General features: G+C 38.8%; 1 protein-coding gene and 1 long non-coding RNA gene across 3 annotated transcripts in view; one reads left to right on the top strand and one right to left on the bottom strand.

Annotated features, from left to right (window-relative positions):
- Window positions 1–25,129, top strand: part of nlrc5 (NLR family, CARD domain containing 5) — a 51,802-nt gene that overhangs the window by 732 nt on the left and 25,941 nt on the right. For both annotated transcript variants that reach the window (XM_032524130.1, XM_032524131.1), the window contains exons 2-15: window positions 2,477–2,826; window positions 6,842–6,931; window positions 9,779–9,964; window positions 10,199–10,351; window positions 10,813–10,946; window positions 11,767–12,082; window positions 13,990–14,446; window positions 14,848–14,971; window positions 16,938–17,068; window positions 20,090–20,321; window positions 20,415–20,656; window positions 23,805–23,888; window positions 24,658–24,741; window positions 24,953–25,036. In XM_032524130.1, coding sequence (XP_032380021.1) covers window positions 2,493–2,826; window positions 6,842–6,931; window positions 9,779–9,964; window positions 10,199–10,351; window positions 10,813–10,946; window positions 11,767–12,082; window positions 13,990–14,446; window positions 14,848–14,971; window positions 16,938–17,068; window positions 20,090–20,321; window positions 20,415–20,656; window positions 23,805–23,888; window positions 24,658–24,741; window positions 24,953–25,036 — 2,651 coding nt within the window. In that variant the 5' untranslated portion in view covers window positions 2,477–2,492. The remainder of the gene's footprint in view (window positions 1–2,476; window positions 2,827–6,841; window positions 6,932–9,778; window positions 9,965–10,198; window positions 10,352–10,812; window positions 10,947–11,766; window positions 12,083–13,989; window positions 14,447–14,847; window positions 14,972–16,937; window positions 17,069–20,089; window positions 20,322–20,414; window positions 20,657–23,804; window positions 23,889–24,657; window positions 24,742–24,952; window positions 25,037–25,129) is intronic.
- LOC116694459 (uncharacterized) lies at window positions 711–24,974 on the bottom strand. The gene is made up of 3 exons (XR_004333166.1): window positions 24,963–24,974; window positions 10,992–10,995; window positions 711–823 (listed from the first exon to the last, which is right to left on the bottom strand). It is a non-coding gene; the product is annotated as an uncharacterized LOC116694459 (long non-coding RNA).

Raw genomic sequence — 25,129 nt, 5'->3', positions numbered from 1 at the left:
ACTATCTCAATTGTCTGTTTATTATCAATAATTAACCGATTATAGCCAAATTTGAATTGAATTTACACAATGCGTCAATAGTAGTCTCAACGTCATTGAACAAACGATAGCACAAAGCACCAAGGAGATATGTATGGAAGAGGATTAGGGCCACATGTAAAAATGTTATTTCAGTTCTGAGTTTTGTTTCCTCAGGTTAGGTTTGCGATTCTTTCACGATACATGGGTGCAGATTTGTTTTGAATTGCAATTTTTGTCAATTGCGATTTTAGAAGTATTGCGATTCGATAGTGGACTGCAATTTTCATTTCCTTCTTTAACAACAACAAAAGCTAAATTACAGCTGCAAGCAGCGTTAGACGGGCCCTCGTTCCCCTGCGAGCGTCGGGTTTAATGGCGAACGCCGCTCCTTGCAACCGTGCATGTTTCACTCAGACACTACAAATCTTCACCAATAAAAAGGGAACTTAAAATAGTTCACAAGAAATGGGTCATTAGTTATTAAAGGGGGCGTGGCTTAAGCATGGGGGGGGGGGCAAACAGTCACCAATTAAAAAGGAATTATCAGTGATACCTCACACAATAGTCTACATCAAACGGATCATTAATGATAGAAAGGGGCGTGGCTAAACATAGGGGCAGGTCAAACCATTAAAAATTAAAAAGTGACTCTGCTGAATTCTATGATTCCTCACACAAGATACCTCTACCTTAAACGGTTCAAAAGCCATAAAGGGGGCGTGGCCTGAGTACATGGGCATGGTTAAAGTATAAAGGGGGGGTTCAATATCACATGTGGACCAGACATTAGTGGTGGGCGATACTGCAAAATTTGGTATCGATCCGATACCAAGTACATATAGGGTCCGTATTGCCGATACTGATACCAATACGATACTTTTTACTTAAAACAATACTTTTGTGTAGGGGAGAGCATTTCATTAATTCTGAGGTGAATGAATGATCAATTCTTTAGGCAATATTTTTTTATTAATGTATTGAAGTGCACAAAATTATTAGTTATTAGGCACTGTAGAATGAATACAGCGAGTTGCTGCTCCTCTGCGCGTTGTGTCAGTGAGTCACGTGACGACACAACAACGAATCACAGCAGAGGAGCAGGTGGGGGAGGAGGAGCAATGTGGGCCAAGATGTGAAAGCGGCGTTTGCTCAGGAAGGTGGAAGACACAAGCAAAGTATAGTGAACGTAGAGGAGAGATATCTAAATTAAAATATCGATTCAATTACAGTTATTGATCAAATACCAATACCAGCGTTGGCATCGATACTATCGATATTTAGATCGATCCACCCACCCCTACCAGACATAAGTTTCATGTAAATCGGATGATGTTTGTCATGTAAGGTGGATTTCCTGTTTCCAGCGGGGGGGGGGCGCTATGACCAAAAGTCTATTTCGGCCTGTAGATGTCCTCAGGCCTGGACCCTTGTAAAACTTGTGAAATTTTGGGCAGATATGACAATAAACTCAAAAGTTACAACAACTTCTTTGTGCATCGATAAATGCTCAAAATGGCTGCCACGCCACGCCCACGCTGTGTGACGAAAAGTTTTTCTTTTAATAACTTTCATCTTTAAGGTGTTGAGATGGGACAGACTAAATTTGAAGTCCATTAGATAAAATCTCTAGGAGGAGTTTGTTAAAGTATACCACCTTGATTTTTAGCCATACTTCCTGTTGCCACTAGGGGGCGCTATGACTTTGTGTAAATATCAGCATTTAGATGTCTTTAGGGTTGGACTCTTTTTATTTTAATAACATTTCATCTTTAATGTCTTAAGATGGCACAGACCAAATTTGAAGTTGGTCGGATGAAATCTCTAGAAGGAGTTTGTTAAAGTACGACATGTGGAAATGACAAATCGTACAAATTTTGAGCTTTCAATTCAAAATGGCCGACCTCCTGTTGGGTTAAGGATATGGCTCTACGGAGCTGTCTTGTAGGACTTGACATGCTACATACAGTATGTTTACCAAGTTTTGTTAGTCTACGTTAAACGTACTGCAGGGGCTCAATTTTTTAAATATTGTAGAGGGCACTAGCGAGCCATTTTTGCGCGCCTATTCCCGAAACCCTTAAAATATCAAAGTGTTTATGAGGCTTGATGCATGTGCAAAGTTTTGTGAGTTTTTGTGCATTCTAGCCCCCTCAAAAATGCGACCAAGGACTCGTAAAAATAATCCTTACAAAAACAATAGGTTCCTTCACATTTTCAGTGCAAGGCACCGTTGGGGCTAATAATACACTTCTAGAAACAATATATCATAACACATTTCTAGAAATGAATCCATAAATATATTAAATATATTCATAAATATAAATGAATTATTGGTAAAAACAAAGTAAAAAAAAAGTTGATTCTGGGGAAAATAATCGATTTTAGAAATTGTCACAATACATCCAGTATGTAAATGGATTCCCCCCCCCCCACACCCCCACCCCTACCCCTACAGCTGATGGAGTCTGACCATGGATGAGGAGGCTGAACCTGACAACCTTAATGTGAACTCCATCTTGGCTCAGGAATTCTCAGAAATGCTCCAAGTCCTAAGCAGTCAGTCACCCGCGATCCTAACAAAGTTGTGCCAAATAATGCCCAGTGATGCTCGTCGGAACATCAACATGGACCCCAGTAGCTGTTCTCCAGCAGCAGTAACCGAACATATCAAAGCCATGTTGGAGTACTTGAGGGTGGCCAACCATGCAGATTGCTGCAACTTCCTTCAGAGCATGTGTATCTTATGTGAGGGCATCCCCATGCGCCTGGAGACGAGGCTTATGTCAGTGGCTGGATATGCAAATAGTGAGTATGAAATAATGCTATGAATGTTGATTAGTTGATAATCTTATTTATATTTTATACTGATTGCTAATATGTTTCAATTTGAGAATAATAAGATGCTTTATTGTCATTGCACGTTTAACACAAACAAATTTGGATTGGCAGCAATCCATTTAGCTTATAGCAGCATATAGAAATAAGTACAAATAGTAATATACATATTCATTCTATATCTATATAAATATAAATAGTTGTATACCTTACAGACTTTGAAATTATACTAAGTAACCTGTATTTAAATTACAGAGTGCCATTTTAATATTTACAGTCTAGTGTCTAGGCGCATCTACACTGTAAGGTAACATGCTCACAGTTACAATGCTTACATGCTGAGGTGTAGCAGGTATAATGTGTAACAGCTCAACATTTTAGTTTACACTCACTTAACAAAACGTACAGATACATATGTACTTCCAGGACAAGAACTACCGTTTTCTGGTGGAAACCCCAAGTGCACTTCCACAGTTGCGCTTGGGGCCTGGTTGATGCAGATGGAACAGGTGGAAGCCCAATGCAACTACCATACATGGCGTAAAATGATACGCCAAAGGCCATAAAAGAACATTGTGTTACCAAACAAAATTACTTAACAGATAGGCATGCTATTTATACAGCATTCTGTAAGAACAGACTGCTCAATATATTAAAAACAGTCAGTTCAAGGGAGAAATGTATAGAAACTATAATAATAATAATAATTTAATATGCATGTGTATTAAACGGTAATCTATCAAAAATTACAGGGCAGGAAATGAATTGGGCTGCACCACTCTGTTGGTTGTAACAAAAGTGTGTTATGGAAAGCACCTATGCATTTCACCATTGTGTAACTAAGTAATTTACCAGTGCTGCAGTTAAGCAGTCTTTATTTCACAATAAACAAAAAAGAGCCTGATCCAAATAAAATGTAGGTGTAACCAGTTTGAACAGAAATATTTGGCCTAGTCTGTGTACTTTTACTTTTGGAATATATAATCCACTGTATCCTGTGTGTGCATGGTCGCTCATTTGAGTTAAATAAGGCGATCTCATTTGTGGCTGATTTGTGGACAACCTACAATTAATAACTGTATAAGTGGTGTGCTCTGATTAAGCTGTGACTGAAAAACACTACTGAACCCCAAATGGTTTATTGCTGAATTGGGCACACGCAGTATGGAGTAGAAAAAACGAATAAGTGGTTCTTACTTACTCATACTAGTAAAATGCTGCAGACAAAATGCTGCAGACTAGTTGCCATCCAATTTGAAACCGCAGAACCACTGTCTCTAAGAGACGTAGCTACATGTAGTTAACGTTTGTTAATGTCTGTCTCTGTGTGTGTGAGAAAATATGTGTATCTACTCAGCAAAAAAAGAACCATCCTTTCACTTTCTTTTGCTGTTACATTTTAAGCAAACCAGGGACTTCCTGGCTAAATAAAGGTTCAATTGAAAAAAAAAAAAAACTTAACAAAGGCAAATATTTGCATGAACATTAAAATATTTAACGAAGACACAAACTGAACAATTTTCACAGACATGAGACTAGCTTGTTTGTATTCTTCCCCTGTTAGCTGTTACCCAGGTTACACCTGTTAGCTATGTTACACCTGTTAGCTAGGTTACACCTGTTACCCAGGTTACACTTGTTACCTATGTTACACCTGGCTGTTGATTTGATATAGTGGCAATTGTTGAACGCCCTTGCTCATTAAGATAATGTAATTAATAGTGGGTTTGTTATTATTTACTAGCATAAATGATTCCTATGTATTGTGTATGGTAGCCTTTACAATGTTATTTATTGCTTTTATTACCACACAAACACAGCCAAAGCAGAGCTACCCCCCCCCCCCCCCCCCCCATGTTTATACTGATGCTTGATTGTAATGAAGCATCAACAGAGAGAAGTTGTCTCCGTCCGTGTTTTAACAGATACACCTGGGGCAAGTTGGAAACCAGAATCAGATCTCAATCCAGTCCTAGGCTGAATCCCATTTCTCCATTTTACCCCTACCTAATCTAGTCCTCACTAACTTTAAAATAATTTCACTGGAGTTACCAATACCAAGTTTTATCTAATTGGATGGGAACCGAGGTTTCTGCCTAAAAGGAAGTTTTTCCTCGCCACTGTCGCACTGTTGCTTGCTCTGGAGGAAACTACTAGAACTGTTGGGTCCTTGTAAATTCTGGAGTGTGGTCTATCTGTATAGTGTCTTGAGATAACTCTTGTTATGAATTGATACTATAAATAAAATTGAATTGAAATTGAATTGAACATACAAAGACTTCTCACAAAATCACACCTGAATTCATATCTTGCTTCTCGGTCAGAATCTTATTAACCTGGAGTCCCAGTCTCTCTCACAATAAACAGGCTACATGTTTTAGGCCTAATGGCAGACAGCCATTTAAAATGTAGGCAATGGCATATCAAGAATAATGAATAAAGAGCCTTTTCTCCATGTCCACTGAAGTTTCTCAGCGTCTCTCTAGTAACATCTGTCTGGTCCAGGTAGCTCTGTCCTTAGCAAGGCTACTTTTACTTTTATACTTTAAGTAAATTTCCAAGCCTGTACTTTGTTACTTTTACTTGAGTAAAGTAAAGTTAAATCAGTAATTCTACTTTTACCAGAGTATTTTCTTAACACAATTATCTGTACTTCTACTTGAGTATTGGCATTGAGTACTTTTGCCATCTCTGCCATCCTGTACCTGTCCCACAGGTGTGATATTTGGATGTACCGATCCTATGCAGGTGTTGTTACATGTGGTCTGCCACTGTGAGGACAATCAGCTGTGCTTCCTGTCTCCCTGAAGCGATGTCTTAGGCGTCTTACAGTAGGGGCATTGCAGTGTATTGCCCTGGCCACGTCAGCTGTCCTCATGCCTCCTTGTACCATGCCTAAGGCACGTTCACATTAACAAGGACCCTGGGGGTCTTTCTTTTGGTGTTTTTCAGAGTCAGTAGAAGTGTCTCTTTACTTTCCTAATTTTCTTATAACTGTGACCTGATTGCCTACCGCCCTTAAAGCAACACTAGATAACTTTTTGTTTCACTTTGCGGCTCTCTACCGGCTATAACCGCACTATGCAAGTTTGCCAGATCGGTTAGCGGATCTGTAGTTCCAATGAGACACAAGGGGACAGGTCCACTTCCAACCATAGGGAGACTGAAGCGGAAAAAGTTCTCTAGCTGTTATTGTCTTTTTAACATTTTATGGTTCATTGAACAAGCATGGAAAACATTGTTTAAACCCTTTACAATGAAGATCTCTAAAGTTATTTAGATTTTTACAAAAGTATCTTTTACATACAGTGTCCTGAAAAGGGGTGTTTCTTTTTTGATGAGTGTTTATGTATGATTGTGTGTTTCTATGTCTATGTATGTAATGTCTCCAGGTGTCCATGTTCTTGCATGCACATCTTGCCATACATCCAATGATTTAAATAAGCAACACTTTACATTGTAAATTCGAAGCTACCTGCTTCTCCACTACACACTTGACGTTTTTCTGCTGTTATGTATTTGCAAAAGCAGCTTTCAAAATGAAAGGCTTACTGGCTCACTTGGAAGATTGAAATACACAAATGAAATACAATTAGGCAAGTGATTCAGTGGTCTGTATTTTAGATGTTAAAATCATTATATTTATTTGGTTTATATCAAAGCACCCCACCAAAGTAAAGCTAGCCGTATTGACAAACTGAAATGGAAAGTGAAAGTGAAAGGCAGTTGTGGGGAGAAGCAGCAATGATCAGCATATCATCAGTAAATCTTATGACTTTTGTTTATCTTTGGGAATCCCCGGCATTTCCTTTGATTTTTTTTTTTTTCAATCTCTAGATTATTTAGAAAGAAACTTAAAGTCAAAGCCTAAAATTGTATGCAACATGTACAAAATTCGTGATAGCATTATTCTTTAGGATATTTCTTAGAACTAGTGTATTTTTGTATGTACTTTATGGTTTGTTTGTGTTTTTCTATACGTTAGATGTTTCCGAAAATTCCAGTCCCTGTGGAACGGATGGGAAGTCGTCATCGCCGCCTTCAGAGCAGCAGCTCATCAAACGGCCACGGATTGGTAGAACATATACATAATGCTTCAGCCTTGTTACATTGCAGCTACTGTATGAACTAACCTAGCAAATGGCCATCTAACCGTTAAAGTCAATGGATTTATTAAGAGAACTGCATACAGGGTGGCAGGTTCAGCACTGTAATAAATAAAATCAGTAACCCTTTACAATGAGGGTACATGGATTATCATGAATTCATCCATGAAATAGCATGAATTCATTCATGTAGTACTTCATGAACCATCAGTAATGTACACAGATGAAAAGTATCTCATGCATGACTTAATGCAGGCACAATACGTTAATTAATGCATCAATTAAGGTATTTTGCTTCATTTGTATAGCACATTTCAGCAACAGGGCAATTCAAAGTGCTTTACATAAAATCAGTTAAACAGATAAAACACAAGTACAAACAGTTAAAAATCATAAGCATTAAAAACCGATAAAACGCTTGAACAGACACTTAAAAACAAAATAAAAACATTAGGACACATAAAACACAAGAATAAAAGTTACAGTGCAGCATTAGAAATTTAAAGAAATGAGCAGTCATTTAAAGAAAGGCAGCATCAAAAAGAAAGGTCTTCAGCCTTGATTTAAAAGAACTGAGAGTAGCAGCGGATCTGCAGGTCTCTGGGAGTTTGTTCCAGATATGAGGAGCATAGAAACTGAAAGCTGCTAATGATGTTTATGTGTTCACTTTTGATATATCGGTAGTTAAAGTGACAGGCTAAAAAACCTGAATTGATGTGTTGTAATCACGGTTAACTAAACATTACTTCCTCATTACTTCATCATGTTTGTGGCCCTTCCAGTAAAGTGCTAACCTGGTCCATTTTTAGCATTGATAAATAAGATTCGTGACACCTCAAATAAATCAGCGTTTCTGTTTATTTAGACAATATTGTATTAAAAATAACAAATAAAAATGAAATCATAATTTTGTACTTCATCAAGATATTTTCAGTGTATAGACACTTAGTAAAAAATCTAATTCATAAATATCTTACTTGGGTGAGCATTGTTCTCAGGCATTACTGTTAAGATGCCTTATGTTGTTATGTAAATAAAGCCACTATAAACATACATCTACAGTATACTGTATTAAGTGTAAATTAAGTGACTTCAGTATAATTTTGCCAACTGACTCCTTTATATCCTAATACATTTAGTTGAGTGCCACCAGTATTCATATCCTTTTTTATTAATGTTAAAGATGGACCAGGTCAGCACTTTTTTTAAAGGGCCACAAACATTAAGAAATAATGAAAAAATTATGTTTAGTTAATCATGATGACAACACTACAATTCATGTGGTTTAGCCTGTCACTTTAACTACAGATTTGCCAATGAAGAAGACATAAACATCATTAGTAAATCAATAATCATGATGATTAGAATACCTTAATTGATACAGTAATTAAGAATATGTTCCTGCATTAAGTCATGCATGAGATACTATTAATCCTTGTACACTAGTTAGTAGTACTAGTTTGAGTACTACATAAATGAATCCATGTTTTTTTCATAAATGAAGTTATACATGATTATTTATGCACTTATTAGGGGTCCAAGCACGAGGGGGTTGGAAACCGCGTTTGCAATGCATAAACCACACATGGGGGGTTGCCATTTTCAGGACTGTTCCAGATCCCCGCAAGGACCTTGGAATAAAAAAATCAACCACTTCCATCATTAGATGGTGCTATAGCAGAAAAAAACGTGTTTGGCATTATAACTCCCAAACTGTACATCGCACATTAAAAATACACATATCCACGCGCTCTCTCAATTCAGCTGACTCTCCTGATATAGGCCACGCCTATATGCGAAAAATTTAGATTTATTGTAAACCTACTATTTCGAACTCCTCCTAGACCGTGCAACCTATCTGCATGAAACTTGGTACATAGCATCTCCACACCGACTTAAATTTTTTTTATCAAAATCCATCTCATTCAATAATTTCTGTAGCTAGCTACAAAAACCCAAACTTTGCCATATCATAACCAAAATGAATGCTCTCGAAGCAAAACTTTAGATTCTGGTTTGCCATGTCCCTGTGGTGCTCCAAAACAAATTTTTCAATTTTAAAATTGGCCACTAGGGGGCCCACTCATAAATCGTTTATGTCTCGTTAACGGCTCATCTGACTTTTTATAAAAAATTTTACCATCAAGGGCCACTCCTGAGGCCACCCTTACAGTGGGGTACTAATTCGTTAAAGTGGGCGTGGCCTATGTAACCCAGGTTTGGATTCAACAAGTTGGATGCAACTCAAAATGTACAGTGTAGCTGTAGAATGGTTTATGGACCTCACATACCAAACATTAGGCATATGCCACACTACAAAACTTGTGATAGTCGTTCGGAATGCCGCTCTAAGATCGGCCATTAGGGGGTCAGTGTAGACCAGTTTTGGCCCTTTTACTCAGTCAATGGGATATGTGCAACGGCAATGTACCGCAGAACCGGCGGCTCACACCTGTGGACATTTCCTGATGTGTAACCTTTAGTTTTGGTTCCCACTTTAGTGCTCTTCTCAGTTTGCCAGGGGGACTAGCGTCTGGGGCAACTGCCACCATGAAGCTTGGACCCCATCATAAAGTTATATATAAGTTACAAAGTGTTACCAATAAATCTTTTACGTGCAAAAAGCATTTCCCCCAAATATCGTGTCATTCTACTGTGGCTGTAAAACAGCAAACATGACATATCCAAAACCATATGAACAGGAAATTGTCTGTTGAAACTGCAATTAGATATAAGGGACCTTCTGCCCTGTGGGGTGCAGCTCACACATACTGTCCTCTACAAATAATGTGTTTTATAATGTATTCTACCCACAGATCACTGGGAGAACTACATTGCTGCAGTTATGCGTTTACTGCAGAGAAGGTGGGAGCGACTCAGTGAGCGCCTGGTGAGGGAGGTCCAGCCTGAGAATGTGTGGGTCAGACTAAGAACAGCGAACAGAGGCAGGGACAGACCTGATCAAACCCCTGGATCGTCAGACAAAGGGGGCAGAACACCAGGTTAGCATAACCATTTCCTCTAATTGTAAATCAGGAATTTGCTAAATATATATTGAGGGTGTGATAAAAAAGAAAGGGGGTGGAGGGGTGTTTTTTGATCATGCACAACAAAATATGCCAGAAGTCCCCTTCCAACACCGTGGATATAGTGCCACTCGGGCCTACCATACCAAAACACTTATGCATAATTAAAGACTGCAATATAATAACTAAACATGTTTTTCACCAAATTAGAGCCTGATGGGGATTATGGGTACATGGATTCCAAAGTAACATTGGAGACCTTCCTCCAGGGATGTGCTGGGAAGGTGACAGTTCTCGTTGGCCAGGCTGGATCTGGAAAAACTCTGCTGATGTCTTGTTTAGGACAGCAGTGGGCACATGGACGTAAGTTTAAATCTTTCTCTTCATTCAATAGTTTTTTAAAATAAATAGTCATTCAGACGGATGTTCTGTGTAAATCTGTTGGATTGTTGTAAGGGAATTTTGAGGCAGTGGGGATGCTTGAAAACTCAGGCAAATTGACTCTCTTGTCAGAAAATTGAAAAGTTCTGCAGTGATTGGTTTATTTTTAGATCAGCAGTCAAAATGAGAGATATTTAATTCTTGTCTTGGATCAAAAAGTTGAGAGTTAAAAAAAAAAATTAATAAAAAACCTGGCATGATATTTCCCACAATGCATCTCATCCCCCTACACTTCAGTGGGAGATTTAGCTTTTTTCGGCTTGATTTGATTTATTTAGCCTCAAGCTGTTTCCCTTTAACTGTTCCTATACTCTGCTTGTTTCATACTCTCATGTTGTGTAAATTCTGTTTTCTCATTGTTTCTCCCTCACTCTTATTTCATGCAGGGCCTATCCCTTCATCCTACCTGTTTGTCCTGCAAGAGTTTCGTCAGCTCAACATACTATCCCACCCTCTTTCCCTGTCTGAGCTGCTATTCCGACACTACCTCCCTCTGGAAGGGGGCAACGATGAAAAGGTACGTAAGTAGCAATACTAAAACAGCGGCTTCATAAATCAGGACTTTTCTGATGTAACATTTTAAAGTAGCACTTTAAACAGCAGATACGTTTAGAATAACAGCTACACTACTTTACTGAAATCAATGTTCAGACTGCTCTCTGGTTTATTGGAAGGTCATAAGGGGCAATATTAGTGCCACACGTTTACAATGGTAAAAACTAATTTGACGCCCTATAGCAATTGCCGGCCCTGGTCAAAGGACTTGTGTAAAGAGACTGTAGAGAGTAAAATTTAATAATATTGCCACCGAACATGCCCACCCGTGAGCTATAATTTAAACCAGTGGTTTGTAGGAATATTTAGCAAACGCGACTAGTATATGTCTTTAACCCTTAGAGAACAAAAGTCCCGCCTTTACAATCTGCTCCTAAAAATTTGTAAATCTCAAAAATTGTAAAATGTACAGAGTTTAAATAGCTTTTAGAGTGTTGAAGAATATTTAGTTCATGTTTCTACATTTACAAATCGGTTGTATCAATATGTTATGTGTGTTCATTTAGTAAAATTTGATGAAAACACATCTGTTTGTTTAATGACACCATTGTAATACTTTAACTAATTGTTGTGGTTTATTGACTTTCCTAGCCTTTTAGGTTAGGTTGTACTGATTTTAGGGATATGAGGCATTTTAAGATACTTCAAGAAATTGACATCACAACAAGCAAACATACCTCAGACCTTTTCTATTGTAGAGTTCAAAGGATTAAGTTCAACTAGGTGAACGAATACATTACTGTTGTCATTCTTACATTCCTCATGTCCTGTGTTCTGAGCAGAGCGCCATTGTGGATTACCTACTTTCCAATCCAGAGCAAAGCTGTTGGGTGCTGGATGGCTATGAAGAGTTTTCCAGCAAACTCACCAGACAAGAGGTGCAGACAGAGCTTATGGACCCAGAACAGCCTCTGCCTGTTGCAGACCTCATCTCAGGGCTGTTAAATCGCCGTCTTCTTCCAGGATGTACTGTGGTGGTCACCTGTCGTGCACGCGATGTCATGGATTTTGAAGGCATATCGGATAAAGTTGGGCAGCTACAAGGGTGGGAATACCACGAGATCAAGGAGTATGTGGACAACTTCTTTCAAATTAAAGGTAAAAATATGCATCCTTCTATATTTGCATTGAGATATGTGTTATTCTGCATAGTGTCACAAAGGGGATAAGGGAGAGTGTCATCAAGGAAAGGACCCAAACTCAGACAGTCACGAAATTAAAATGAAACGTAAATGGCACGAATGGCACCACGTGAATGACGTGAACACTGGTTATTTGCATAATTTCAATGTTAAGTTTGGTTCATAGAGCTGAAATGCAGCGTGTGTCTTCTGTTGATCAGCCTGCCCATCCATCCATCCATCCATCCATCCATCCACCCATTCATCCATCCAGCCATCCATAACCACTTATCCTTATCCTCAGAAGGTTTCCAATCACTGTTTTACTGTGGCGCCCTTAGTTTGACCTACTGTTGCCTGATTCTGTATACATCTGTATACTACATGTAGTTTTATAGTTGGTGGTATAGTGGTAATTGCTGTTATTTGGGTCACTTGGTTTGTGTTCAACACTTTTTTTGAATTGAGGAAACTTGCTTTTACTTGCATTTATCATTATCAAGTCACTTTAAAACATAGTGACATTAAAGAGGATTTCCACAAACTGTACTTGCCATTGTGACCACTATGTTGTATGTGTACTATGTATGCTGGAACACCTCTCTATTGAGGCGGCCGGGCCTTACCAGATGCCCAAACCACCTCAGTTGGCTCCATTGAATTGTATTTTGTGTGCAACACCACATTTTTGGGTGTACCCTTTTTTAAGACTCCAGAGGTACTACTCCATTTTGAAGTTGACGTTGCACATCCACACGTGTTTTAAGTTATTCCAATTGACCTCTGCCTAGTGTGAAGTTGGGATGAGCTACAGTATGCTGGGTATGACAGAAGATCACTAAACTTTGTGTCATAACAAGAATCAATACAGGTGCAAGCTGCCTGCAAGCTGCACCAGAAAGGTTGGTTTCTTGTACAGAAACAAATCCTTCTTTCTTATATCTTGCAGGAAAACAATTATGGAAGCTACTCTCTTGCCTGTTTTAGATCATGGAGATGTGATTTATAGGAATGCTGCATAATTCAATGTTAAAACCCCTTCATTTGGTGTAACATTCTGCTCACAGATTTATAACAGATACAAGTTATAACACTCTTTTGTAAGATTATTTTTTGCTTTATTTGATAGTGACAGTGGATAGACAGGAAAGGGGGAAAGAAAGAGAGGGGGTGACACGCAGCAAAGGGCCGCAGGTTAAATTCAAACCCAGGCCAATGCAGAGGACTCAGCCTACATAGGGTGCACACTCTTACTGGGTGAGCTAGAGGCCGCCCCAAGTTATAACACTCTTGTGTGATAAGACTGGTTAGACACATCTTGAGATGAGACGAAATGGTCATTGGTTGGTTTTCATCGGTAAAGTACTTCCTCCATTGCATTTCCATGTTGTTAATTCCATGTCAATCAATTTTCCACTCATTCCAATGAATGGCTTTTACTTGAGGTCCCTCATACTCAGACTTTGCCGCTCCATGTTCCTGGAATGCAGCACAAAACACCTTAAAATTGGTCCCTCCCCCATCAGTTAGTCAATTTTAGGCCTTAATGAGTGAATTCTGAGTATATTCTTGGGTCTGCCCTATTTTATTGTTTAAAATGTTTTTATCTGATGTAATTTGAATGTTATGGTCTATTTGCTGTGTACTCGGCCCCATTGAAAATGAGGGTCTCCCTCAATGGGCCCAGAGTAATAATAAGTAGAGAATAAAGGTTCAAAATGAAATTAAATGAGGTGCAGTAAAACTAGCAGGGAAGTCAGGGATATGTGAATCAAGCCCAGTGTGAACAAGCCCACGCAGTTCTGATCAGGCAGGTGAAAAAATCTGTGTGGGTCTACCTTTAATTTCAATGGGCTTAAACTAATTTACACCTCAATTTTAAAGGTCACTCAGCAACCAAAGCTATTGGGGTGCAGGCCACAGATCTCCTTCTTTCCAGTCGACACCTACTTGCCATGTCATCCCTCCCTGCACTCTGCAACATCTGCTGCATCTGTCTGGAGCATTTACTGCTGAAAGGGGAAGACCAACGAGGGACGCAGATACCGGAAGAAACAGGAAGTGGCAGAAGGAGAAAAGCGAGAGAAAAACAAGAAAAAGGAGTACAGATTGCAGAAGGAGGAAGAGGAGAAGAGGGCAGTATAGGAGAGAGTTATGCACAAAGCAGAGATCAAGGGGGAGGAAGAACGTGGGGTGAAGACACAATGATGGACGGCACAAATGGTAGAGGCCAGATACCCTCCACCCTCACCCAGGTCTATCTCACTATTCTTGGTGCCTTTCTGAACCGTGACCCTAATACAAGAGGATGCCCTGATGAGCCAAAGACCACACCACAGAGGTGAAGGGTGAAGGCTAAGTAGAGCACTACACATATTAACACCATCCCGCACCACTAATACCATACATAACCAGTGAAGAATTTTAATTAATGTGATTGACAAGGTAAAATCAGAGCTTGATCCCTCGATATTACGTCCATTTTAGTATTTTACACAGAAGGAGAAGTAATCCAGGAAAATCCATTCAATGATTTAAAGATTTTACATAAGATGGTGCAGCTCAATAAGAACACGATAGCACACAAATATAACATAAAAAACACGTACACATAAACATAAAAATATATCCAAAATAATTTTAGTGCAGAGGAATAGATAATTTCCCCCAGTTTTCACTTTCACATTATCTTTGATTATGTAACATACCAATGCAGGAAATGTTTTGTGTCTCTTTGTGCAGTTTTGTGTGTGAGCTGAGTCAGCTGGCCTGGAAAGGCTTAGAGGAAAGCAAGATCCTCTTCATGGAAGAAGACATCTCTCAGGATGTTTTGGAGTTTTCAGTCAGGACAGGGCTCCTCGCACAGGTCAGACTTTACTGCAGAGCATGTGTCTATGTTCTATGCGTATCTGACATTAAAGTGCAGTAGTACTGTGGGTGGTTGTGGTGGTGGGGTTATACCTCATGTACCCATGGTTGGAATATCTACACTAGTCTGTAGCATGAATGATTTTCCAATACAACAGGAGAAGCGTGGGAAGGATTGTGGCTAAAGTAGTAAAAAAACATGTTTGAGGTTTGAGTTCTGTTGCCAATTTGATAACCACCATGCAACATTTTAAAATTGGTGTCATTTTTATCCATGCAAGAAATGTTCAAGGTATGGCAGACATTTGTGGTTTCCAGAGGATGAGTTATAATAACTTTGTTGATGATATCATAAAATGTAATATATTCACCTCTCTGCTATCACATCGTCACACAAACACACCATATAATACTGCTACACACATCATCTTACATGTTCATAAAATGACCTATCTAACCAAAACTTCATCTCGACTGCTAAAGATGAAAAGAACCTCAACTTTTATTTACCGCACAATTAATTTGTCTTTACAAATTAATTGTGGGTGGTGGCTGCGCATTGGAGTATGAATGTATGTGAATGTTTATCTGATGAGCAGGTGGCACCTTGTACGGCAGCCCCGGCCACAGTGTGTGAATGGTGAATGTATCCTGTAGATGTAAAAGCCCTTTGAGCAGTTGTTAAGACTGGAAAAGCGCTATATAAATACAGCACATTTACATTTACAATGACCATTAACACTAGCACCTCCACGCATTTTAGGGGTACTAAAACAGCAAGTCCGATGCCCAAGTGCATCTGTATCGTTTAATGCGCACTTAAAGCATCATCCATTTCTATGGCTCTGCATTAATCTTTAAAGCAGCAAGGACACATCCACTTAAACTCTAAATACAGCCAGGTAGCTTATCTGACAGTTTGAACCAGTTTTTTTTTAGAAACAGTATTTTTGCCCTACCACTCAATGCAGTAACAGTCATTTGCACTGTGTTGTTCAGTTCAGTCAACACAAAATCTCAGATGTTTTTAATGAGCAACTCCCGCAATAAATAAATAGTAGCGCATAACCTGCAGTGTAAGACATGAAAACAATTGCTGAAACATTGTAATCAAACAGTAAATATAATTTTTTTTTTGATACAAAACAAATATGGGTGATGAAAGTTTAACTTTCATTTCTGCTATTTTACACATATATAAGGATGAATACTATGGGCCTACATAACTCAGTGTGATTACAAGTGCAAGTGAGTTAATATTGGCATGCAAATGACTTTCTTTGTTCCGTTTATTCTTTCAATGCGTTGTGCAGCCATCATGCAAATGCATCAATTTGGCTAAGGGGGGAAAAGGCAGTGGAGAGCACCAACTGCCTCTGCTCCTGGTAAATGAAGGGAGGTGTTTGTTTTTTTAAAACAACACACAAACTCCTCGGTTTGATTTTTTAATTGTTTATATATATTATTAAGATTAATGGGCAGAATTCAGGAAAAGTCAGGGCAGGAGGGAAACATAGCAATAACAATGATGCAGTCATTTTTTTTTGGAAAATCTTTAAGTCAAAATTAAGATTTTGCAACATAACACAAATCTTTGTTAAAATACTGTAAGCAGTTGTTTAATAAATTAGAAACTTTCAACATAATACCCAGTAAAAGACATTAAGTCAGACTCAGTGGTAAGTGAAGTCAAAGCAGAGGGACAGACACAGAGCTGTACAATTAAGTAATTAACTTTATCGGTTATCAGGCAAACAAATGCAGATACAGATAATCTGCAAACTGCCAAAAAAACAGCCTGATAATCGGTGAGGGCCGATAGTTGGCTAGGGACGATAAGGGACGATGATCGCTCCATCCCTACTATGGCAGTTCTAGTGTTAAAGCCTCCCAGGTGTAGCTGAAGACAGTTAGTCTAATTAGTGACATAATATAAAATGTGTTTTTCCATATCTTCCTGTCAGGTGGAGCTCAGACGTGAGGATGGGATTCTTGTCAACTTCTACCGCTTCATTCATCTGACAATACAGGAGTTTTTGGCTGCACTCAGAATTATGACCAGTACTGATGTTAGTGACATGCAGCTCAAGAAGAGGTAGGGAACTGGATTCAGAGAAGCCAAATGGTGCTGGAGGGCAACATGGTTATATGTTTCAAGGTGATTGCGGTCTTCCTCTATGGAGCTGTTGATCATGTGGCCTTTCTAAAGACAGTTGCAGTAACCAGATAACTGTGCTAATTATACGTACTGTGCATGGAATCAATTATAAGTGCCGTCTTAAGGGTCAATCCTGGGTTCAAACGTTTCCTCGCCCAACCGAAGGAAGCAGCTCAATTGCCAAAAGGCTTTACAAAAAGTTTTGATCGCAGCAATAAGTTCCAATTGCGTCTTAGATCAGGCAACCTACAGTATTAAATAGAAAAGTCAAACCTTTGTTATTTAAATGTAAATGTCAGTGTTACCAATCACATCAGGTGTGCAGAGTGCCGTGTTATGAACACAAAAAATGACATGCAAAGGGTTTTTTATACGGCCTGTAACTTCTTGAAAGTTGACTGGTGATTTTACCACACAAGCCTGATACATATGTTTTACAATTTTTGATGATTCAAAAATCTGGCTGATTGTTTGTGGACGGCAGTCTGAAGATGCACTGTAGTGAGCTTGATGTCAATTGAGCAAAATATGTGGAAGGAGTTAGTTTAATTAGTTTCACAGTTTTTAATAAACAGAGATGGTGATGTTTTTAATAATTCATGACAGCTCAAAGCGTGTGAACATTTTTGCTCACTTGGACTTTGATTTTAGTGAAAGTTACTAAATGCTAGTATGTACAACTGATTGTTTCTGCCACCGTCAAGACTGCAAGCCCACAAAGCCAGTTGAGGAAGGTTGGCATTGGACCGGACCGATGTGCAAAGTTTTGTTTCTTTTCACGCATTTCCTGGTAGAAAGAAGAAGGAAACTAGTTTGAAAGCTTGAAAAGCTGGCGCTATGCTGGATTGTCTGGTTAATCGTGTAGAAGAACTTTTCCAATTAGTACGAATGTCATTGAAACATTGACTAAAACCCATATTGTATGAGAGTTGTGGAGTATGTTTTAAAAGCTGATGCTAAACGGAATTTCTCAGTTTGAATTTGGATGAAGAAGCAGCTGTGTGTGTAGGACGTACGGGTGATTTATTTAGGTTTTTGAATTTGGGATTGGAAATGTCTATAGTAGTTGCTATAAGCAAAATTAATCATTAGCAATTCACAAACATAACCAAATTGAATGCATTAACTGACTCATGACCTTATATTGTGTGAGTCTAGTTTGTCCAAATCAATGCAGCCAATTAGAACATATAAACCTTTTTTTATTTGTGGCACCCCCTAGAGGAGAAGCACAATGTGCTTTAATGTGTAAGCTTAGATACTACTCTAAACATGTGTCTCAAATCTCAACATAATCATTAGTGGGCCAGAGGTACTTGTTCAATGAATTCATCTGAATAATTACACAAGGTGCAGAGTACTATTGAATTTCAGCACATAATGTAACACTCCACCAGGAACATACCAGGAATAACCTGGAACAAGATGATCCTTGTAAACTGAGCATGACATGATATGTACTTTCTCTCTAAAAGGAGGCCAGGAATTCACAGATGCAAGCACAACGCAAATGGACCAATCACAGTAGTGAAGGCTCAGAAGGCCACGAGGGGGTGGGGCGGGGGCACTGACACATCAGACGTCACATAGCAGGTGGCAACCACTGTTACCCACTAAAAGCCTTCTTGTTTATAGCCACATATTAAATTATATCAACAGTCTTTTTTTCTTGATGCCTAATACCTTTCTCTGTGTTGTTGAGTGTACTTCACCAGTCAACTGAAAGACATGTCAGCAAGATTAACTGAATTACTTAAACTCTGCACTTTATTTAATCAACGCTTTTCAGCACTACGCCAACTTTTTAAAGCGGTTGCCAGCTTGGCAACCAGGCATCAGTTTTTGTTTGCCAAAATTGACAATAATACAGTTTCCATGTTTTAAACATTTTTTAATTTCTTATGTAACTATACCACCCATTTTAATAATGAATCAATGTGAGAATGGCTTGCAAGATTATTTCCTGTCCCTCTTAAATATCCAAACCATGACAAAGCACATGGGATCACAGCTTTGAGTCACGGATTGGATACATTTTTGGAGCACAAAAAAAGGGGAGAATTGAAATGATTATTAAAACTTTTAACAATAATTTCTTTTTTTTTTACCACTAAAGCACCAGTAGAGCATTTTCTTCTGTTGATTTCTTCCCATGGAGCCAACAAAACTATTTAAGTTTTGGTTAACTTCTGCTGTCTGTCAGGCTGGTCAGACAGCCACCGTCCACTCAGTCTGACAGCTGACAGAGACGGCTACCGAAAAAGAGTCAGTATGGATTGGATAATCAGATCAAACCAACATAAAAACATATTTACTGTACATATAAAAGGCCTGGAAATTATTCTTCATTAAGGCTAAACTTTTGTTTACAGATTTCAGGCCTGCATTTTCCAGGTGCTCTTCTAGGACTTAACATGTGGTTGATTATTAGTCTATTAATACAAATCATGCTTATAATCAGTTATTTCTTTGTAACGTCTGACACCAGAGAACTTAAATATACACATAAGAAAAATTAAAGTCACTGGCCAAAATGTCTAATCGATGAGCTTCCTGTTAGTCTGTATGACTTTATGTCTACTCATCTTGGCTCATTTCTAAAAAGGCCATGTGAACGTTTGTTTTCCCTCCTCTGTTGTTAAAGTGCCCAAAGACTCCATTTACAACATCCATATAAACAGCAAAACCTGCAAACTTAGAAGAACCTAAAAAATAGGTAAGAGATAAATATCTTTTTTATGCCAGCTTATGTCATTGTCATGTGGTAATCACTAGTCAAAGCAAGACATAGGAAGTATGCCTTACTTAACATCATGTGAATTCTTGTTCTCATTTGGCTGGAGAGGCCAGGAATTCTCCTCTCCTCTTCACAGAAACATAAAGGAGGTGTGTGTACCTTGATCTTAGCCCAAATACAAAATTGACTTTGCTCTTTCTTCTTCCTTATTGCTCTCTCAGATTTAGTCTGAGAACTCGCTGGACGACCAAGTCAGACCAGAGGACGGTCTTTACTGACTCTCTTCACCTGTATGTATGTGGTCTGGCTTCCCCCCACTGCACTGCAGCCTTGGTTCAATTAGCCAGGACCTCTGGTGGAACAGGAGGCCAAAGTTGGGTCCAAAAACGACAAACCCTTGTTTTGAAACTACTAAAAAACCTGTGTCACAGCAACACCCTAACTGGACCAAAGGTAGAATATGAACTAAAGAGAATTTGGACAAATATATGTATAAGTACCTTTTTACCCTTTCTCCCCCCATTTTTACTCATTATTTCTTCCTAGATATTGGATCTTTGCCACTGTGTCCAGGAGAGCCAGGACAACCAACTAGCTAAGCAGGTTGTGGGTACGAGACCTACCTTGGAGCTGCGCAACATCACGCTATTACCTAATGATATTGATGCTCTGGCTTTTGTAGTTAACTCAGTAGGTGATAATGGCATTGGATTGGACTTCAGAGCATGCTCAATGGAGTTGGAGTGTTTAGATGTCCTGCCCAGTTGTCAGTTCATTCACTACCTCAGGTAGGTCCACACAAATACTCACACAAGCAAAACATAACATACATAACACCACCACACACACACACCACACACACACACACACACACACACACACACACACACACACACACACACATGCGCAGTTGTCTAATTGCTTTTCTTTACAAAATAAAAAATTGAAATTTTTGTTAAAGAAGCAAAAACTGCTCTACATTACATAATTTTATTCACCCTTGGGTGATTTTCTCTTCCATTGGAGATCATCAGTCATGTGTGCACAGTCAAAATGCGAGCACCTAGCTCGTGGGCACGTAGGGCGAAGAACTAGATAGATGGATAGATAGATAGATATTTATTTATCCCAAAATGGGAAATTACAGTGTACTACTTTTGTTGCCAGGTGTCATGGGAAACTGCAGTTGTACATGGAAATGGTACAATGAGGTGAACGCCGTTCAGCGGTCAAGAGTCTGAAATCTGTTAAGCTTAGTTAAGTGGCTCTGGAAAGAGCTACTGCTTTCCCTTCAACATTCCACAGTGGATTGGCCATCTGTTCCACATACTGTGAATCTGACTGAAGCTCTTAGTGTCCTGCTGTGTTCCTGTGGTTGGTTATGGGTAGACATACAGTAGCCTGGACTCAAGATCAAAAAGATGGCAATGGCAACTTTAATGAATATTTTATCAGACCAACTCACAGATACTGTGAACACTTACATGTGTAATTGAACTCAAACATTATACAATAAACAGTAAACCCAGGAGACAAAAGAAAAACTGGCCAGGACATATACTAAGCTGCAAAAAATGCAATTTAAAAGGCCTATTTATATTATCTTGACTTTATGTTTTTAACTTGGTCTAGGTCTTTGTTAGAATTAGAATTTAGAGTGCAAAAAGAAAGGAGGTGGTGGATTAGCTGTTTTATTTAACAATGCTTTTCAATTAAAAAATATTCTTCTTTTGATTATGTGGCTCTTCAGTTAATTTCCTCCTGTCAAGCTTTGTTCTTAAATATCTACGGCCACCAAAATATTCTGCAAATTCTTTCAATGACTTTGCTGAACTACTTTCAGCTGTGTTGACTTTGACTGCATACTTATCGTCGGTTATTTCAACATCCATGTTGCAACCCCCCATGACTGCAGTGCTATGGAATTAACTTTTATTCTTGATAGCTTTGTGTGTCATGTGTCAGAGTCCACACATAAGAAGGGTCACACTCTTGAACTAGTAATAACAAAAGGTCTCACTATTTCTAGTGTTGTGGTTACTGATGTTGCCCTCTCTGACTACTCCTGTGTATTCTTTAAAATAACAATCAGTGTCTGCACTAAGATACAAACAAAAATAATCATAAGCGGTAAATCACTGAAAAAAACTTTCTCTGCCACTCCTGCACTCTATTCAAAGTCTGTTGATGATTTGGTGGATCATTTTAGCTCCAAAACTAGAAATGTTATTGATGTTCTTGCCCCTGCGAAGCTCAAAGTTATTTGGGATTTTTATTAAAAGCACCATGGAGAAATGTCACACCGTCAAAGTTTCAGAAAAGAAAATGTTCAAAAGCGAAATGTAGCTGGCAAAAATCAAATCTCCATATTCATTTTGAGATTTATAAAGATAGTCTTTGCACTTATAACACAGTAGGCCTTCTAAGAAATGCGAGACAATTTTTTTTCTCAGACATCATTACCATAAATAGCAATAAAGCACTCGCTTTATTTGTAGCACCTGAACTCCTCTCTGCCGAATCAGTGGACAACTTTGCCTCCTTTTTTACAGACAAAATCCAAGAAATTAGACAAGCTGTCAGTGCCTCCATATCAGGCAAATGGTCCATGTCATTCCCTCATAAAAACAATTCTATCTACTTGATAGAATTTTAATCCAATCAACCATTGCACCCTGGAGAAGATCATATTTAAATTAAGTTCTTCCTCCTGCTGTCTTGATATTCTTCCCACACGCTTCTTGAAAAATGTTTTTTAACTGCATGGCATCAGACCTCCTGGAAATAGTGAATACTTCTCTTCTCACAGGCTGCTTCCAAAAAACATTGAAGACATCAGTGTTCAAGTCTTTTTAGAAACATAGAAAAATGCAGAATTACAGGCCCATGTTCAATCTCCCATTTCTAGGACAATCATAGAAAAGACTGTTTTCAATCAACTCAGCACCTTCCTGCCACTAAATATCTGTTTTGATGTATTCCAATATGGATTTCCATCTTATCACAGCACTGATACTGCTCTTACGGAAGTACTGAATGACATCTGTTAAAATAAATACACAGAATGGAAAAATCAGTGTCTTAGTTCTGCTGGATCTCAGTGCTGCGTTTGATACAGTGGACCCCAAGACACTGCTGGACAGACTAGAATACGAGGTCTGATTCACTGGCACAGCCCTTAACTGGTTTGATTCCTATCTGCAGGATAGAGACTATATTTTGTGTCAGTTGGACCTTACAAATCTGAACTAATGGCAATGCCATGTGGAGTTCCCCAATGTTCCATTCTTGGTCCAGCCCCCTTCAACATCTATGTGCGCATGCTATATGCTAGCTCACATTTTGAAAAACAACAACAGATCTTACCAAAATTATGCGGATGACATCCAGATTTCCGTCACAATGAACCCAAAGGATTATGATTCATTATGAATATTTTTAAACAGGAAATGAAACCCGTTTTTTTGCATATTATTTTAATCATGGTCTGTTTTAAAAAAAGCGTGTGTGACATCTCACATTGTGGCTTTGAGCTTTCAACTGAACATTTAGCCCACTTTGTAGAAAATACCTAGCTGTATATCTTGTGACTTGAAACTCAGCCGAAAGATTTCTTTGGGCTGTATTGCAATGCCCAGCCCATGATTTTGCATATTTATAACCAACAATTGTACAATAAATGGAATGGCATTGTATGGCAACTTGGCAACTTTGTAGTAGTAGTATAAGTAGTAGTATGTAGTAGTAGTATAAGTTCATAACCAGCAGTTCATAACCAGCAGATTAAATCTTTTTGTTAATTTTACCCTGACATTTTTTCTTTTGTTTGCTTAACACATTTGAAATATTTAAGGGGGGGTCTTTGGATCTCAGATTCCAATCCAACATGTAGGTTTCTTTCATTAATGTTCCATCTCACTATTTGTGTGCCTTCAGTTTTCGCAGCCGCAAGTATGGCGACAAGTTTGCAAAGAAGTTGTCCTCCATTCTGCCAAAATTCACAACGCTGAAAAAACTAGAGTAAGATTCAAATTTCTTCTTGTCTTCTTCCTAGTCTATTTACTTTCCACAGTTTTTGGAATCACTCTTTAATTTCTATCTAGGTTAGCACAAGTGGAGTGGTTTAAAGGCATGGTTGGTAATGTTTAAAAAGCTAGTAAAATCTGAAAGTAGCATCTCCTCGGGGGCTCGGTCTGACCCCTCCCCGTGCCCTCGGGGCTCAGACCCACACACAGACGTGCACGAGGACCGCTGCGTCGCGGCTTCAGAGCAGAGCGAAATTAAGGACCAACATACTCCTTATAGCAAGTGTATGTCTAAGTTGTAGCAACTTTTGCTCAATTTTGTCCTCTATTCTCCAGTAGACCTACAGTTACTCCAGTGGTGACAACGCGCTTTGAGTTCAGGCTCGTACATGGGAGGGGTAGAGTACCCGCAGCGGGGCAAGGAGGCATTTCATTGGTTCTTTCATTGGTTCTTTCTAAGCGGACCACGAGGCAGTGATTAGTAGGCATTTCAGCAGGATTATAGCAGCAACAGCTGACGAATCTTTTTCGCTCCTTTTTCAGAGCCCATAAGTTATTTATTGCTGTCGGGTGTAAAGACCATTTCAAACATCATGTACAAAAGTGTATATTGGAAATAGCTACCAGCCCTGCCTTCTCCAGAGTGTACTCACAGATCAATGTAATTCTCTTTGAAATACTGCAAGGAATGCACCAGAATGTAGTAGAATTAATCAAACAACCCAACAATGTTGATTGGCTGATTTTGTCTTTGTCTTCCCAAGGTTTTGTGGCGCCAGTCTGACTACCACAGGAGCAGCTAGTTTGGCCTCCACTCTACAGAACTGTCCAAACATCACAGAAATCAAGTATATTTGCTAGGACATAATTTCCCTGTTGCAGCAAATAACATGTCCTCTGACAGCTTCATTAGAGTTCCCCAGTTCTTTGGAAATGTGGGAACGGATTGTTGTGTTTCTTTCTAAATGGGGTTACTAACTCCTGGTAGCTAATATGATGGTGAAATATTTTGGGTGCAGGTGTAAACTTTAACACCACGCTTTTATTTTTGTGTTGCAGTCTGAGTGACAACAATCTGAAAGACGGAGGAATCAAACACATAGCTGATATTTTTACCAAACCATCAAGACTGGTCCTGGTAAGGTAAGTACATACTTCTAACTAGACGATTTTTTAAAAAACAAAACCAATATTCAGATTTAGCTGATTATTAGCTGATTCTTTGCATAAAAGTTC

This window comes from Etheostoma spectabile, chromosome 8 (assembly GCF_008692095.1).
Source record: "Etheostoma spectabile isolate EspeVRDwgs_2016 chromosome 8, UIUC_Espe_1.0, whole genome shotgun sequence".
Taxonomy (NCBI): domain Eukaryota; kingdom Metazoa; phylum Chordata; class Actinopteri; order Perciformes; family Percidae; genus Etheostoma; species Etheostoma spectabile.
The sequence above is the reverse complement of the archived record's forward strand: the minus strand, read 5'-3'. Positions and strand labels throughout refer to the sequence as shown.